General features: G+C 46.5%; 1 protein-coding gene across 5 annotated transcripts in view; it reads left to right on the plus strand.

Annotated features, from left to right (window-relative positions):
• Positions 1-19,120, plus strand: part of LOC125466967 (membrane frizzled-related protein) — a 78,907-nt gene that overhangs the window by 40,355 nt on the left and 19,432 nt on the right. For all 5 annotated transcript variants that reach the window (XM_048562206.1, XM_048562204.1, XM_048562208.1 and 2 more), the window contains 2 exons: positions 7,323-7,448; positions 8,215-8,291. In XM_048562206.1, coding sequence (XP_048418163.1) covers positions 7,323-7,448; positions 8,215-8,291 — 203 coding nt within the window. The remainder of the gene's footprint in view (positions 1-7,322; positions 7,449-8,214; positions 8,292-19,120) is intronic.

Below are 19,120 nucleotides of genomic sequence, written 5' to 3' on the forward strand. Positions count from 1 at the left end.
CAATGAAAAACCCAGTCTTAGATAAAGCTGAACTCCTACCTATGTTATTCCTATACCCTGTCAATTCCTGACAGGGTATCACAGAGAGTTTAAGTCTGTAGCCAAATTTTGCAGTCTGGGAAAGAGCAGTTTGTATATAATCCATCCTGTACAGTACTTGTTCTGGAAGTGTTTAATGGGGACAGTGTAGATTGAACTTTACTCTGTATCTAACCATGTGTTTTATCTCTCTTGTGAGTGTCTTTTGGGGATAGTTTAAAGGGAATTTAACTTTCAGTTTAAAAGAATAGAAGGAGCTTTACTCTATATTTAAACGTTTGCAAAGCCAGTCCTGCAACTGTTTGATGAGGACAGTGTAGAGAGAGTTTTCTCTTTAAGAGAGTAAAGGAAGCTTTACTCTAATTCTAATCCTGAGACATGTCTGCCTGAACAGTGTCGACAGCAACAAACTCCGGACAGGGAATAGCTGCCATTGCTGAACCTAACTGTGAACAAATTACGTCATATTTCCTCCTGTAAGGTGACCCATGTTAATGTCATGCACAAAGAGCAAAAACACTGCAAATGTACAGGGACAAAAATGGGATTATTACATTAAATTTGGAAAAATAATTGAAGAGCCACAGCATTCAGATTTAAGTAATATTTGCAAAACTGATAAGAATTTCTATGCAGCAAGTAGCTTTCCCTGTTTGCCCCTTCTCACATCCTCTTTCTGATCAATCTGCCATTTCCCAGATACATTCCCTCCTTTCTGGTTTCTTCCTCTTCCTCTTTCCTGGTCAGGATCCCATCCCTTTCTTCATTTACCCGAGAGCTGATTAGATGCCTGCAGTCCCTCCCCTGCTAAAACTCAATATTAGGCCATTCAGGCAAAAGGAATCCAGAGTTAGGCATATCTAAATTATTAGTATTATGATGGATTCATACATATTGTCTGAACAAAACTGTTCCCAAAGTTTCTAAGAGCCATTTTGAAAGAAAGGCAAACTTTAAGGGTAGGTGATGGCCTCGTGGTATTATCGTTAGACTATTAATCCAGGGACCCAGGTAATGTTCCGGGGGCCTGAGTTCAAATTCTGCTGTGGCAGATGGTGGAATTTGAATTCAATAAAAATCTGAAATTAAGAGCCTAAAGATGATTTTGAAACTGTTGTTGATTGTCATAAAAATCAATTTTTAACAATTTATTCATTTTGTAGGATGTGAGTGTCACTGGCTCGGCCAGCATTTATTGCCCATCCTTAATTGTCCCTTGAAAAGGTGGTGATGAACTGCCTTTTAGAACTGCTGTAGTCCACCCGCTGTGGATTGACCACAATGCCATTAGAGAGGGAATTCTGGGAATTTGACCCTAAATTTGGTTGACTAATATTCTTTACAGAATAAAAGAAATTGCTGAAAAGAGACACATGTGGCCAAACCTATCATCTCATATTCATCAGGATAAGTGCAAGAATGTCAAATTTCAAATCATCATGCCAATTTATGCTACAGGCATAAAGGGTTGTGATTGCTTGGAAGTTGATTCTGACTGCATTGAGAATGCAATAGAGAATTATAGGCTCTGAAGCTCCTGGATTATTCAAAACAAGTGCGAGACTTGAATATATTTCTTTTGTTTGCAGTCAACCAGTGCTGAGTCAGTATATGTGTTTTGTTTATTTTAGTAGCACTTTTCATACCTTAATATGTTATACAGTGATTTCAATCAATGAAATACTATGTAAAATTTAGTTACTTGTGATGTATAAAGTTCAGCTGCCAATTTGTTTGTGGGAGCTTGCAGTGCACAGCTATGAGATAATTATCAAATTATTTGTTTTAGAGAAATTGGTTGAAGGCTATAAAGGTGGAGTAAGGTTCATTTAGGGTTTCTTCTGTTTATATTTTTGAAATTGTGAACAGCCAGAGTGTCATAGAAAGTTCTGGCTAAGGTTTTGGAATTACTGTGTACATCCACATGGTTTCAGTTTAGACAGTCAGTCTGGGCTCCATATTTCGGGATTGTGGGCCAGGTTAGTAACCCAGCTAGTCACCAGCTAATCAACACTCTCTCTCCACTCGTTTTCTTCTTTGCAATCTGACAAAGTTCTGCATTTTTGGCTCAAATGTCCAAATCGGAATTCTTCAAAAAAGTCCAGCATTGCTGTTTTCAGAATTCTTCTTTTACAGCACCAGCTGGTGTATTCACAAATACACTGAAAACATTGGGAGACTTTAATAGCTTTATAGAGTGTTAAGGGTGAAGTGATTGAGTTGGCAGGGCTGGTTGGTAGTTGGTGATGTTAAGTCAGGTTTGAGGTGCTTGGTGATGGAGGGGAGTTGGATAGTATGGGCAGGGCTGGAGGGTTGGTGGGGAAGGTCAGAGAGTTGGGAATGTTGAAGATGGTGGGAGGGCTGGTTGGAGAACCAGAACAAGGTTCAAGAAACAGGATTAGGTTTTGGGGGTGAATGTGATTGAGAGCTGGTGGGAACATCAGATAGACAGCAGGGCTGCTTGTGTCCATGGGTCATGGATCCGGAGGCTGGGTGATCTGGGTCATGGATCTGGAGGCTGGGTGAGCTGGATCGTGGATTTGGAGGCCGGGTGATCTAGGCCATGGATCCGGCGGCCAGGTGATCTAGACCATGGATCTTGAAGCCGGGTGGTCTGGGCCATGGATCTGGAGGCTGGGTGATCTGGGCCATGGATCTGGAGGCTGGGTGTTCGGGGCCATAGGTCCAGAGGCTGTGTGACCTGGGTCATGGATCCAGAGGCTGGGTGATCGGGGCCATGGATCTGGAGTCTGGGTGATCTGGGCCATGGATCCAGAGGCTGGGTGATCGGAGCCACGGAGCCTGAGGCCGGGTGATCTGGGCCATGGATCCGGAGGCTGGGTGATCTGGGCCATGGATCTGGAGTCTGGGTGATCTGGGCCATAGATCTGGAGCATGCGTGATCTGGGCCATGGACCCAGAGGCTGGGTGATCAGGTCCATGGATCCAGAGGCTGGGTGATCTAGGCCATGGATCCAGAGGCTGGGCGATCTGGGCCATGGATCCAGAGGCTGTGTAATCTGGGCCATGGATCTGGAGGCCAGGTGATCTGGGCCATGGATCTGGAGTCTGGGTGATCTGGGCCATGGATCCGGAGGCTGGGTGATCGGGGCCATGGATCCAGAGGCTGGGTAATCTGGACCATGGATTTGGGAGTCTGGGTGATCTGGGCCATGGATCTGGAGTCTGGGTGATCGGGGCCATGGATCCAGAGGCTGGGTGATCTGGGCCATGGATGTGGAGGCCGGGTGATCTGGGCCATGGATGTGGAGGCTGAGTGACCTGGGCCATGGATCTAGAGGTTGGGTGATCTGGGCCATGGATCCAGAGGCTGGGTGATCTGGGGCATGGATCTGGAATCTGGGTGATCTGGACCATGGATCTTGAAGCAGGGTGATCTGGGCCATGGATCTGGAGTCTGGGTGATCTGGGTCATGGATCTGGAGGCCGGGTGATCTGGGTCGTGGATCTCGAGACTGGGTGATCTGGGTCCTGGATCTGGAGGCTGAGTGATCGAGGCCATGGGTCCGGAGGCCGGGTGATCTAGACCATGGATCTTGAAGCCGGGTGATCTGGGCCATGGATCCAGAGGCTGGGTGATCTGGGCCATGGATCCGGAGGCTGGGTGATCTGGGCCATGGATCCAGAGCCTGGGTGATCTGCGTCATGGATCCAGAGGCTGGGTGATCTGGGCCATGGATCTGGAGGCCGTGTGATCTGGGCCATGGCTCTGGAGGCTGGGTAATCTGGGCCATGGATCCAGAGGCTGGATGATCTGGGTCATGAGTCTGGAGGCCGGGTGATCTGGGCCACCGATCCGGAGTCTGGGTGATCGGGGCCATGGATCTGGAGGCTGGGTGATCTGGGCCATGAGTCTGGTGGCCGGGTGGTCTGGGCCATGGATCTGGAGGCCGGGTGATCTGGGCCTTGGATCTGGAGGCTGGGTGATCTGGGCCATGAGTCTGGTGGCCGGGTGATCTGGGCCATGGATCCAGAGGCTGGGTGATCTGGGCCACGGATCCAGAGGCTGGGTGATCTGAGCCATGGACCAAGAGGCCAGGTGATCTAGGCCATGGATCCGGAGTCTGGTGATCTAGACCATGGATCTGGAGGCCGGGTGATCTGTGCCATGGATCCAGAGGCTGGATGATCTGGGTCATGAGTCTGGAGGCCGGGTGATCTGGGCCATCGATCCGGAGTCTGGGTGATCGGGGCCATGGATCTGGAACCTGGGTGATCTGGACCATGCATCTTGAAGCTGGGTGATCTGGACCATGGATCTGGAGTCTGGGTGATCGGGGCCATGGATCTGGAGGCCGGGTGTTCTGGGCCATGGATCTGGAGGCTTGGTGATTGGGGCAATGGATCTGGAGGCTGGGTAATCTGGGCCATGGATCTGGAGTCTGGGTGATCTGGGCCATGGATCTGGAATCTGGGTGATCTGGGCCACGGATCCAGAGGCTGGGTGATCTGGGCCATGGATCTGGAGTCTGGTGATCTAGACCATGGATCTGGAGGCCGAATGATCTGGGCCGTGGATCCAGAGGCTGGATGATCTGGGTCATGAGTCTGGAGGCCGGGTGATCTGGGCCATCGATCCAGAGGCTGGGTGATCGGGGCCATGGATCTGGAGTCTGGGTGATCTGGGCCATGGATCCAGAGGCTGGGTGATCTGGGTCATGGATCCAGATGCTGGGAGATCTGGGCCATGGATCTGGAGGCCGGGTGATCTGTGCCATGGATCTGGAGGCTGGGTGATCTGGGCCCTGTGTCCAGAGGCTGGGTGATCTGGGCCATGGATGCAGAAGCTGGGTGATCTAGGCCATGAATCTAGAGGCTGGACGATCTGGGCCATGGACCAGAGGCTGGGAGATCTGTGGCATGGACCCAGAGGCTAGGTGATCTGGGCCATGGATCTGGAGGCTAGGTGTTCTGGGCCATAGATCCTGAGGCTGGGTGATCTGGGCCATGGATCCAGAGGTTGGGTGATCTGGGCCATGGATCCTGAGGCTGGGTGATCTGGGCCATGGATCCGGAATCTGGGTGATCTAGACCATGGATCTGGAGGCCGGGTGATCTGTGCCATGGATTTGGAGTCTAGGTGATCTGGGCCATGAATCTGGAGGCTGGGTGATCTGGGCCATGGATCCAGAGGCTGGATGATCTGGGCCAAGAGTCTGGAGGCTGGGTGATCTGGGCCATGAGTCTGGAGGCCGGGTGATCTGGGCCATGAGTCTGGAGGTTGGGTGATCTGGGCCATGGATCTGGAGTCTGGGTGATCTGGGCCATGGATCTAGAGGTTTGGTGATCTGGGCCATGGATCCAGAGGCTGGGAGATCTGTGGCATGGATCTGGAGCCTGGGTGATCTGGGTGATCTGGGCCATGGATCCAGAGGCTTGGTGATCTGGACCATGGATCTGGAGGCCAGGTGATCTGGGCCATGGATCTGGAGGCTGTGTGATCTGGGCCATGGATCTAGAGGCTGGGTGATCTGGGCCATGGATCCAGAGGCTGGGAGATCTGGGGCATGGATCTGGAGTGTGGGTGACCTGGGCCATGGACCCGGAGTCTGGGTGATCTGGGCCATGGATCTGGAGGATAGGTGATCTGGGCCATAGATCCTGAGGCTGGTTGATCTGGGCCATGGATCCAGAGGTTGGGTGATCTGGGCCATGGATCCAGAATCTGGGTGATCTGGGCCACGGATCCAGAGGCTGGGTGATCTGGGCCATGGATCTGGAGGCCAGGTGATCTAGGCCATGGATCCGGAGTCTGGTGATCTAGACCATGGATCTGGAGGCCGGGTGATCTATGCCATGGATCTGGAGTCTGGGAGATCTGGGCCATGGATCTGGAGGCTGGGTGATCTGGGCCGTGGATCCAGAGGCTGGATGATCTGGGTCATGAGTTTGGAGGCCGGGTGATCTGGGCCATCGATCCGGAGTCTGGGTGATCGGCACCATGGATCTGGAGGCCGGGTGATCTGGGCCATGGATCCGGAGTCTGGGTGATCTGGGGCATGGATCTGGAGGCTGTGTGATCTAGGCCATGGATCTGAAGGCTGGGTGATCTAGGCCATGGATCTGGTTCTGATGAATAGTCACAAAATTGTCAACATCAAATCCATTTCATTCCATAGCTGCTGCCTAATGTACTGAGTATTTCAAGCATTTTCGATTTTTATTTCCAATTTCCAGCATTTAAAGTATTTTGCTTTAGAAGATAATGCCAGGGCTGGGATGATTATTGTACAAAAACCAATGAACAATGTTACTCTCAAAGATTTGGCCCCCATGTATCTGGGCTGGTTTGGGGATGTAGCATATTGCAGTGTCTCAGAAACCAGGCTGACTTGAATATTATTGGTTAAACTGCACTTGTAGGGAGCCATAGAGGAAGGACAGACGTTGGCCATGGTTATCTGGGACCTTACAGGGGTCTGACTAAATTGCCAGATTTACCAGAGTCCGGGATACATCACCTCTTCATTTTTATAGACTGCCTGAAGTCCCAGCAGTGGCTACTGCTCAATTCTGACATTGCTGGGACATAGGGTCGTCACGCAACTTCATTGGACAGAAGTTGTCTTAGTTAGGATTCCCCACCACCCCACCCGAGATGGGACCAGTCTCTCCATCCACTCTAGATAAGGCTGCACCCAGACAGCCTAATATCTCATCGGCACAGTGTCAACAGAACTTTCCCAGTCGGGGAGGGGTCTTGGTTATAATTCATCCCCCATAAAATCCCGTCCACTGAATCCAGATTTTGTGGTGGAAGCTCAGCTGGGTTTTCTGTGGAGCTCCTTCTTCTTGTGGGATAGCAATAGGAACTATCAGTGTAGAATCTTTGGTTAACATCTTCACCAGCATTAATGACTGTGATGTAAGCACTAATGACACTGGCTTTAGGTAATAGCTGAGTTGTAAGTGAAGGCATCTGAATCTCGCATTCATATAATTCTGGTAGGGCACCAGAGAGCCTGTTCAGGATAGATAACCAACTCCATGGACATGAGGATCACTGTCAGATTTCCTTTCTCATAGAAGTATCTCTCCTGTCTATGAGACTTCCCTTGAATGGCAAGTCTCTTTGAGATTACTGCCAAACTGACAGGCCATCACACGCCAGGAGAGATATCCAAATGAATAGCACAGGCAAGGCAGGTTTAATTTATTAAGATTTGTATGATATCTTCTTTGGGACATAACTCGCATTTCATGAAGAAGGTTTTGTTTGCCAACTGAGGATTGCTGCTGATGAAAAACCATTCTTTTCTCAGAGAGCTGCGCATGGGATGAGTTTCTGTGTGATGATGGTCGCTGTCTTTTCACCATCTTTAACTGCAACAACTTTTATGATTGTTTGGACAAGACTGATGAGCTGAACTGTGCTGATCATCGACATGGTAAGTGCACAGAACTGGGAAAGTACCCAGACTGATGAAACCTGCACAGAGGAGCTATCCAAACATTGCTGTGAAACCCATCCCAATCACCAATCTCACTCAAAAACATTTGACCTTTCTGCTGAAAAATGGAGAAGGCATACTGTAAATGGGTGCTTATTCAAGAACGTTGGGGCCATAATGTATAACCATGGTGATCACAGGTTATTCATGGTAAGGAATACTTGATGTGTAACTGTGAAAAGTCACTATTTCTTCATGCAAGAGTCATTCATTGTGTGGCTGTTCAGAGACACTGCGTACGCAGTGCAGGACATCCTCTGGTACTGGATGATTGCCACAAAAATGACCTTTTTTGCTTCAGCACTGCACCCACTGAGAAACTTCTTATCCCCTCCATCACCGTTGGCCATGTGTTCTTTTTACATGGTGGACATTCCCATGAGGAGATAGGTATAACTGTTGGGTGCAGCTTCACACTGGGAATGTTACACAGGAAACGTCAAGGCTTCTGTGGTGGCAAAATGGCAAAGGCAGACTTGCCCAGGGTGGGAGAGCCCTGATCTTAAGGCAATTAGTGAAGAATAGCTGAACAACATAGATCAAAGATTGAAAGACTGTGCTAATGTAAAAGCACCGCGCCACTATTGATGTTACCAATTTCTTTAAAATAAATGAAGTTTTTTGATACTAAATGCCTGATGACCAGGTCCATTGCATCCATGAAGTAACAATTAATTATCAGTGTCTCCAATGCTCTCTTTAGATTGCGGTGGGATTTTGACTGATCTGGAAGGGTCTCTGGCCACTCCGAAACATCCTGAGCTGTATCCACACAGGCAAGTACGTAATCCTGGCACAGCTTAAATCATCATTGATAAAGTCCAGTCCCCATTATCAATGTTTCATCTCCATGATTTCCAGGCTACCTCAATAATTATCAGTTCCAGGCCAATGTCCTTCTATCCACCTCTTTCTCTGGTCTTGTACACTCCTCCCTGATAGTTGGCTCAATGGCACCAAATGTAAAATAGCCACTCTTCAGCTAAAAGAAAGAAAGGTTTCTAACTCAGGGTGTTTTGACGAGCTATAGTTTCTGACATAATGTCTGTAACAGACATTGTGAAAGATAAGAAGGCTTGCCTTTAGAGAGCACCTTTCACAACCTGAGGATGTCCCAATGCATTTTAGAACATAGAACACAGAACATTACAGCACAGTACAGGCCCTTCGGCCCTCGATGTTGTGCCGACCTGTCATACCGATCTCAAGCCCATCTAACCTACATTATTCCATGTACGTCCATGTGCTTATCCAATGACAACTTAAATGTACCGAAAGTTGGCGAATCTACTACCGTTGCAGGCAAAGCGTTCCATTCCCTTACTACTCTCTGAGTAAAGAAACCACCTCTGACCTCTGTCCTATATCTTTCACCCCTCAGTTTAAAGCTATGCCCCCTCGTGCTCGCCGTCACCATCCTAGGAAAAAGGCTCTCCCTATCCACCCTATCTAACCCTCTGATTATTTTATTTGTTTCAATTAAGTCACCTCTCAACCACCTTCTCTCTAATGAAAACAACCTCAAGTCCCTCAGCCTTTCCTCGTAAGACCTTCCCTCCATATCAGGCAACATCCCAGTAAATCTCCTCTGCACCCTTTCTAAAGCTTCCACATCCTTCTTGTAACGCGGTGACCAGAACTGTACACAATACTCCAAGTGCGGCCGCACCAGAGTTTCGTACAGCTTCAGCATAATCTCTTGGTTCCGGAACTCGATCCCTCTATTAATAAAAGCTAAAAGACTGTCTGCCTTCTTAACAGCCCTGTCAACCTGGGTGGCAACTTTCAAGAATCTGTGTACATGGACACCGAGATCTCTCTGCTCATCTACACTACTAAGAACCTTACCATTAGCCCTGTACTTTGCCTTCCGTTTACTCCTGCCAAAGTGCATCACCTCACACTTGTCCGCATTAAACTCCATTTGCCACCTCTCAGCCCAGCTCTGCAGGTTATCTATGTCTCTCTGTAACCTACAGCATCCTTCGTCACTATCCACAACTCCACCGACCTTAGTGTCATCTGCAAATTTACTAACCCATCCTTCCATGTCCTCATCCAGGTCATTTATAAAAATGACAGACAGCAGTGGACCCAACACCGACCCTTGCGGTATACCACTAGTAACTGGTCTCCAGGATGAACATTTCCCATCAACTACCATCCTCTGTCTTCTTTCAGCAAGCCAATTTCCAATCCAAACTGCTATATCTCCCACAATTCCATTCCTCCGCATTTTGTACAATAGCCTATTATGGGGAACCTTATCGAACACCTTGCTGAAATCCATATACACCACATCAACCAGTTTACTCTCATCTACCTGTTTGGTCACCTTCTCAAAGAACTCAATAAGGTTTGTGAGGCACAACCTTCCCTTCACAAAACCATGCTGACTATCCCTAATCAATTTATTCTTTTCGAGATGATTATAAATCCTATCCCTTATAACCTTTTCCAACACTTTACCAACAACTGAGGTAAGGCTCACTGGTCTATAATTACCAGGGTTGTCTCTACTCCCCTTCTTGAACAGGGGAACCACATTTGCTATCCTCCAGTCATCTGGCACTATTCCTGTAGACAATGACGAGTTAAAGATCAATGCCAAAGGCTCGGCAATCTCCTCCCTGGCTTCCCAGAGGTTCCGAGGATAATTCCCATCCGGCCCAGGGGACTTATCTATCTTTACCCTCTGAAGGATTTCTAATACATCTTCCTTGTGAACCACAATCCCACCTAGTCTAGTAGCCTGTATCTCAGTATTCTCCTCAACAACATTGTTGTTTTCTAGAGTGAATACTGTTGAAAAATATTCATTTAGCGCTTCCCCTATCTCATCTGACTCCACACACAACTTACCACTACTATCCTTGATTGGGCCTAATCTTACTTTCATCATTCTTTTATTCCTTAAATACCTATAGAAAGCCTTAGGGTTTACCCTGATCCTATCCGCCAACAACCTCTCATGTCTCCTCCTGGCTCTTCTGAGTTCTCTCTTTAGGTTTTTCCTGGCTACCTCGTAGCCTTCAAGTGCCCTAACTGAGCCTTCACATCTCATCCTAACATAAGCCTTCTTCTTCCTCTTGACCAGCGATTCCACCTCCTTCGTAAACCACGGCTCCCGCGCTCTGCAGCTTCCTCCCTGCCTGACAGGTACATACTTATCTAGGACACACAGGAGCTTTTCCTTGAATAAGGTCCACATTTCTAATGGGCCCATCCCCTGCAGTTTCCCTCCCCATTCTATGCTCCCTAAATCTTGCCTAATCTCATCATAATTGTCTTTCCCTCAGCTATAACTCTTGCCCAGTGGTATACACCTATCCCTTTCCATCACTAAAGTAAACATAACGGAATTGTGATCGCTATCACCAAAGTGCTCACCTACTTCCAAATCTAACACCTGGCCAGGCTCATTACCCAGTACCAAATCTAATGTGGCTTCGCCCCTTGTTGGCCTGTCTACATACTGTGTCAGGAAGCCGTCCTGCACACTCTGGACAAAAAGTAACCCATCTATAGTACTCGAACTATAGTGTTCCCAGTCAATATCTGGAAAGTTGATGTTCCCCATGACAACTACCCTGTCTCTCTCACTCCTATCGAGAATCATCTTTGCTATCCTTTCCTCTACATCTCTGGAGCTATTCGGAGGCCTATAGAAAACTCCCAACAGGGTGAGCTCTCCTTTCCTGTTTCTAACCTCAGCCCATACTACCTCGGTTGACGAGTCCCCAAACATCCTTTCTGCAAGTGTAATACTGTCCTTGACCAACAATGCCACACCTCCGCCCCTTTTACCATTTTCTCTGTTCTTACTGAAACATCTAAATCCCGGAACCTGCAACAACCATTCCTGTCCCTACTCTATCCAAGTCTCCAAAATGGCCACAACATCAAAGTCCCAGGTACCAACCCATGCTGCAAATTCACCCACCTTATTCTGGACGCTCCTGGCATTGAAGTAGACACACTTCAAACCAACTTCTTGCTTGCCGGTGCCATCTTGCTTCCCTGAAACTTTATTTCAGACCTCTACTCTCAACCTTTTCTATACTCGAACTACAATTTTGGTTCCCATCCCCCTGCAGAATTCGTTTAAACCCACCCGAATAGCCTTAGCAAATGTCCCCCCCCCCGGATATCGGTAACCTTCTGGTTCAGGTGAAGACCATCCTGCTTGTAGAGGTCCCACCTACCCCAGAAAGAGCCCCAATTATCCAAGAATCCAAAACCCTCCCTCCTGCACCATCCCTGTAGCCACGTGTTCAACTCCTCTCTCTCCCTATTCCTCGCCTCACTAGCACGTGGCACGGGCAACAAACCAGAGACAACAACTCTGTTCGTCCTAGCTCTCAGCTTCCATCCTAGCTCCCTGAATTTCTGCCTTAAATCGCCATCTGTCTTCTGACATATGTCATTGGTGCCAATGTGGTGCCAATTATTCCCTGTTGACCACTTTGGTGAATTGTAATCATTCTTTGAATGTAAGAAATATAACTGCTATTTTACAGACAGCAAGAAGCCACATACAGCAATAAGATGATGATCAAATGATGAATTTTAAAATTTAAAGTTAGAAGTTAGGTATAGAAGATACACTTGGAAAGAACAGATAGGGCTATACCAGTATATAATGTTAGCTACGCCACAACTGGAGCACTTCATGAAGGGTCTAGGCCTGAAACATCAGCTTCTGTGCTCCTAAGATGCTGCTCGGCCTGCTGTGTTCATCCAGCTCCACACTTTGTTATCACCAGGATATTACTTGGGCTGGAGCAATTTAATTATGAAGAGAAACTGGATAGGCTGGGGTTGATTCCCTTAGAGCAGAGAAGGCTGAGGGCTATCTGATCAACGCGTACAAAGTTCTGAGGGCCATAGGTGGGATAGATAGGGAGAAACCTTTAATAAAGGGGTTAATAACCAGGGGGCACAGATTTAAGGTAAGGAACAGGAAATTTAGAGGGGACGTGAGGAAAAATCTTTTCATCCAGAGGGTAGTCGGCATCTGGAAGATGCTGCTTGAAAGCGTATTAGAGACAGGAACCCTCAAGTCATGAAAGAATTATTTAGATAAGGATTTGAAATGCCTCAGCATACATGCCAAGTGCTGAAAAATGAGACCAGAGTGGATGGATGTTTGGGGATCAGCGTGTGTATGACATACTGAAGGGCCTAGTTCCGGACTGTATGATTCTTCAGTCTATGGAGTGGGACCTGGATCTGTAACTTATGGATTCAGAATTAAGAGCGCTACCCTTTGAACTTTTACTGGGATCCATTAGTTCATTCATCATGTGGCAGCAAACATTGTAATTCTGAATGTGCCAAAGGTAAACATTTAATCCAGACCAATAGTAATATCTGATATTAACCAGCAAACCATGGCTTGGGGACTGGATCTGGTTCTTATAGTCTGTGTATCTAAGTTACAAATTGCCTTTAAAAACTGAGGATCGGAGGAGTAAGCAGCAGGTGTTATGCACAGACAAATACTATCAGCAGAATGAAACATATAAGATGGGTTATGCCAATAAGAGAATCTCCATGTGTTCATGTGCATTTAATTAAAGCATATTGTTTAGTCTGGTGTATGTGTTTCTGTGGCCAGGATAGTGATTCTATTTTAAGTAAATTCTGATGTATGACCAGCTGGGCTGTTGAAAACACTATTTTGGTTCACTTCAATATTGTGACTGTTGGTCTCAATGTTTGTCTCCATTTATGTATATTACCCAACTGCCCATTAATTTCCCACCTTAATTTTTACTCATTCTTTTCCAAAAACACTGTCTCTTCTCAAGGCATCATTCTAAGACACATAATGTCCTTTACTACTCGAGCTTTGTTCACCCAGATTGTAGGCTTGGCAGACTATTCAACCACAGGAGGAATGACTACCCATTCTCCCATCTCATCTTCATCGGGTGTTCATACACAGCCATTTTCAATGGGGCAGGCTGGATGTCAGTGAGAAATCAAAATTTGACTGTTTCTCTCTTCACCATCCCTAGGTACAAAGATCAATTGTATTGCGCCAATCAAGATCAATTATATGTGATCAGAGATAATCCTGGGCCTCCTGCAGTGCCACAATGATGCCACCTGAAGGTTGCAGGAACAGCAACTCATATTCCGCTTGGGAACCCTGCAGCCTAATGGTATCAATGTGGACTTCACAAGCTTCAAAATCTCCCCTTCCCCCACTGCATCCCAAAACCAGCCCAGCCTGCCCCCGCCTTCCTAACCTGTTCTTCCTCTCACCTATCCCCTCCTCCCACTTCAAGCCACACCTCCATTTCCTACCTACTAACCTCATCTCGCCCCCTTGACCCGTCCATGCTCCCCGGACTGACCTATCCCCTCCCTACCTCCCCACCTATACTCTCGTCTCCACTTAACTTCTCCTCTATCAATCTTCGGCCCGTCTCCCCCCCCTCCCTATTTATTTCAGAATCCTCTCTCCATCCCCCATTTCTGATGAAGGGTCTAGGCCCGAAACGTCAGCTTTTATGCCCCTAAGATGCTGCTTGGCCTGCTGTGTTCATCCAGTGTCACACTTTGTTATCTTAGATCCATTATATAGTTATTTCAGCACAGAGTGGATTACATTTTGGGAGTTTCTGACTTATAGAGTCATAGAGCACAGAAAGAGACCCTTTAGTCAAACTCACCCATACCAACCAGGTTTCCCAAGCTAAACTAGTCCCACTTGCCTGCATTTTGTCCCTATTCTTTCAAGCTTTTCCTATTCACGTACTTATCCAAATGTCTTTTAAATGTTGTAACTACCTGCATCTACCACTTCCTCTGGCAGTTCAATCCACCCTCTGATTGAAAACATTGCCCCTCAGATCCCTTTTAAATCATTCTCCTCTCACCTTAAAAATATGCCCACTAGTTTTGAACTACCCCTACCCTGGAGAAAAGACCTTTGCTATTCATGTTATCTATGTCCCTCAAGATTTTACAAACCTCTGTAAGGTCATCCTTCAACCTCCTATGCTGCAGTAAAAAACAGTGCCAGCCTATCCAGCCTCTCCATATAGCTCAAACTCTCCATTCCCAACAACATCCTGGGAAATCTTTTCTGAATCCTCTCCAATTTACTAACATGTTTCCTATAGCAGGGCGACCAGAATTGTACACAGTTCTCCAGAAGTGGCCTCACCCACAAGCTGTAGGACCTCAGCATGTCATCCTAACTCCTATAGTCAAAGATCCTGAGCAATGAAGGAAAGTGTGCTAAATGCCTTCTTAACCACCTTGTCTACCTGCAATGTAACTTTCAAAGAACTATGTTTCCTGAACCGTTAGGTCTCTCTGTTCAATAACACTGCTTAGGGCCCTACCATTAACTGTATAAATCCTGCCCTGGTCTGTTTTACCTAATGCAATACCTTGCACTTATTCAAATTAAACTCCATCTGCCACTCCTCAGCCCATTGGCCCAATTGATCAAGGTTCCTTTGTACTCTTCGATACCCTTCTTCACTGTCCCCTATATCACCAATTTTAATGTCATCTGCAAACTTACTAATCATGCCTCCTGAATTGTCATCCAAATTGTTTATATAAATGTCAAATAACAGTGGACCCAGCACTGATCCTTGCAGAACACCACTCATCACAGGCCTCCAATGCGAAAAACAACTTTCCACCACCACTCTGTGTCTGAACCCTCAAACCAATTTGGTAATCAACTGGCAAGCTCTCCTTCAATCCCATGTGATCTAACTTTCCTAATCAGTCTAGTATGAGGAACGTTGTCAAAGGCTTTACTAAATTCCATGTAGACGATGTCTGCCACTCTGTTGTCATCAATCTTTTTGATTACATCCTCAAAAAGAACTTGAACAACTTTCTAAGACACAATTTCCCTCACACAAAACCATGCTGACTATCCCTAATCAGCCTTTGCCTTTCCAAATGCAAGTAAATCCTATCTCTCACAATCCCCTCCAACAACTTACTCACCATTGACGTCAGACTCAGCAGATTGTAGTTCCCGGGGTTTTCCTTACAGCCTTTTTTAAATAAAGGCACAGCATTATCTGACTGTGGTCTCATTTCCACACACTCGTCAACCACTGATATCCTTTGAGTTCCTTGTTAATGAATAATTTATCTACTATTGCCTTTGAAGTATTAAATGATCACCATTGCTTATTTGGTGAAAAGCAGCGTGGTGGCGATAGGGTTAGCACTGCTGCCTTACAGCACCAGGGACTCGGGTTTCATTGTATCCTTGGGCAACTGTGCAGAATTTGCGCATTCTCCCCATGTGCGTGTGGGTTTCTTCTGGGTGCTCCAGCTTCCGCCTACAGTCCAAAGATAAGCAGGTTAGGGTGGATTGACTGTGCCAAAGTGCCAGTAGAATCCAGGGCTGTATAGACTAGGTGGATTCACTGTGGGAAATGCAGACTTATAGGGATGGGGGTGTGGGTCTGGGTGTGATGCTCTTCAGACAGTCAGTGTGAACTCGATGGGCCGAATGGCCTGCTTCCACATTGTGAGGATTCTATGTAGAGACTTCCAAATATTCATGATCACCAAAGAGAAATTAAAAATCTCCTCAACTCAGACTTAAATACAAAAACCACTCCAGAAATGACTTTATTCTTTAGATTGACGTCAGCATCTCTATTACGGCCAGAATGTTTTGCCCAATCCAACTGATGCTTGGTATGGTGCCAGTGAGCCACCTTCGTCGCCTGCTGTAGTTGCTCTGGTGTACATACAGTCAGAATGCCGTGTGCAAGTGAGTTCCAGGATTTCCATCCCATGCTAGTGAAGGAACTGTGATATGGCTCAAAGTTAGAACAGTAGGCATAGCTTAGACTGAAACTTGCAGATGGCGGTGTGAACATAAAAATGTTTTTAAAAATTGGTATGTGTTGTTATAATGCCCACTTGAACCTTCTGAGATGGTTTGGGTGGCTTCATTGGCTGCAATCCTTCTTATTGGTAATAGTCTAAGTTATTGCTACCAACTGGGGAAGTTTGTATCCACAACTTCTTTCACAGAGGACAGGCTTGGTCTTGTTGAACAGTGTAGGTTTATTACATAGTACTTTGTAGTTTGTAATATTACATCTGAGTTACATGATCCCTTGTGAGGTTTTAGGTTAGAATTAAGGGTAAATATTGCTCCAAAGAGACTTTATTTTTGATGCTGCTTGCAGGAGTTACGTTTTGAAGTAAAGTGGAAAAGGAATTTATTTCAAGTTGTGCGGGCACATCTGGAGTAGTTTATTTCAAAGTGTTAATTGAAAGTTCACATGGGAGAATTTTTAACAAATCTTCCTAAAAATCATATGACTGGTGATCATTGCTTGCCCTACTGTAGCCCCTGCTGAGGCGGTTTTGAATAGTGTGGTTTGGAGAAGTTCCTTATCTGCCGGTACCAATACAGACTCCTCCCCCACTAACTGGCTTAATTGGAGGAATGTCAAAAAGGCATATGGCATGCTTGCCTTCATAGATCAGACGTAGCATAAAAAGCATTGACAAGTTATGTTGCAGCTGTATATTATTTTAGTTCAGCCAAAATTTCAATAATGTATTCAGTTCTGATTGTCACGCTACGAGAAGGATGGCGAGGCTTTGGAGAGGGTACAGAAATCAGAGATAATGGGAACGGCAGATGCCGGAGAATCCAAGATAACAAAGTGTGTAGCAGCGTAGGTCCGAAATGTCAGCTTTTGTGCTCCTGAGATGCTGCTTGGCCTGCTGTGTTCATCCAGCTCCACACTTTGTTCTCTTGGTTTACTGGGATGTTGCCTGGTATGAGAGATATTAGCTTTGACAGATACATGAATAGGTAGGGAATAGAGACATACAGACAGTGGAGAGGCCAGGGATTTTTTTCAGTTTAGAAGGGTATCATGTGTTGGTGCAGGCTTGGTGGGCCAAAGGCCCTGTTCGTGTGCTGTAATGTTCCTTCTTCTTTGTTACATTCAAGGAAAATTATTTGTTATCCTCAAAAAGCGATTGAAAGAACCATTCAAATTTGTATTTTGTGATCAAACTGTGTCTGCAAGGCTTCAGATACAACCATGTATTATTATTGACTTGATCACACATGCCAGAACTTCACAGCAACAAACTCTGGAACATTCACTATTTTATCCTCTTGCCTTGTGGAATTCATTGCCAAAAACTTTTTTTTTCAGAAAATCTCTGCAGCAAAATCTGTTCTCATCTTTTCTCTTTTCTTAAAGATTTTGTGTGGGGCATATTTATAGAAATAAGCATCTATACATCCTCCTGGGTATGTATATTAACCAATTATTGTATCTTCATTGAATAAGGTTCGTTTTGCTAATATACCCAGAATGTTGGATATTAAGAATCCTTGTTGAACGATCTTTGTGATTAAAATCTGTTTTTAGGTGCAGTTTTTGATTGATCATTTAGATAACTGCAAAGTTTTTTTTAATTTTCTGTTGTGATCAATGGAGTAGTGGGACTATAATGAACTCATTTAGCCTTAGTTATAACGATATGTATTGCTGTTTTGCTATATGGAACTGAGCACTTGGAACAATTCAAACCAACCCGATACCAAGATAATAAAATGTGAGGCTGGATGAACACAGCAGGCCAACTAGCATCTCAGGAGCACAAAAGCTGATGTTTTGGGCCTAGACCCTTCATCAGAGAGGGGGATGGAGTGACGGTTCTGGAATAAATAGGGAGAGAGGGGGAGGCGGACCGAAGATGGAGAGAAAAGAAGATAGGTGGAGAGGAGAGTTTCGGTGGGGGGTTAGGGTGGGGATAGGTCAGTCCAGGGAAGACGGACAGGTCAAGGAGGTGGGATGATGTTAGTAGGTAGGAGATGGAGGTGCAGCTTGGGGTGGGAGGAAGGGATGGGTGAGAGGAAGAACTGGTTAGGGAGGCAGAGACAGGTTGGACTGGTTTTGGGATGCAGTGGGTGGAGGGGAAGAGCTTGGCTGGTTGTGTGGTGCAGTGCGGGGAGGGGACGAATTGGGTTGGTTTTGGGATGCGGTGGGGGAAGGGGAGATTTTGAAGCTGGTGAAGTCCACATTGATACCATTGGGCTGCAGGGTTCCCAAGCGGAATATGAGTTGCTGTTCCTGCAACCTTCGGGTGGCATCATTGTGGCACTGCAGGAGGCCCATGATGGACATGTCATCTAAAGAATGGGAGGGGGAGTGGAAATGGTTTGCGACTGGGAGGTGCAGTTGTTTATTGCGAACCGAGCGGAGGTGTTCTGCAAAGTGGTCCCCAAGCCTCCGCTTGGTTTCCCCAATGTAGAGGAAGCCACACCGGGTACAGTGGATGCAGTATATCACATTGGCAGATGTGCAGGTGAACCTCTGCTTAATATGGAAAGTCATCTTGGGGCCTGGAATAGGGGTGAGGGAGGAGGTGTGGGGGCAAGTGTAGCATTTCCTGTGGTTGCAGGGGAAGGTGCTGGGTGTGGTGGGGTTGGAGGGCAGTGTGGAGCGAACAAGGGAGTCACGGAGAGAGTGGTCTCTCCGGAAAGCAGATAAGGCTGGGGATGGAAAAGTGTCTTGGTTGGTGGGGTCGGATTGTAGATGGCGGAAGTGTCGGAGGATGATGCGTTGTATCCG

Source organism: Stegostoma tigrinum, chromosome 32 (genome assembly GCF_030684315.1).
Source record: "Stegostoma tigrinum isolate sSteTig4 chromosome 32, sSteTig4.hap1, whole genome shotgun sequence".
In the NCBI taxonomy this organism is placed as follows: Eukaryota; Metazoa; Chordata; class Chondrichthyes; order Orectolobiformes; family Stegostomatidae; genus Stegostoma; species Stegostoma tigrinum.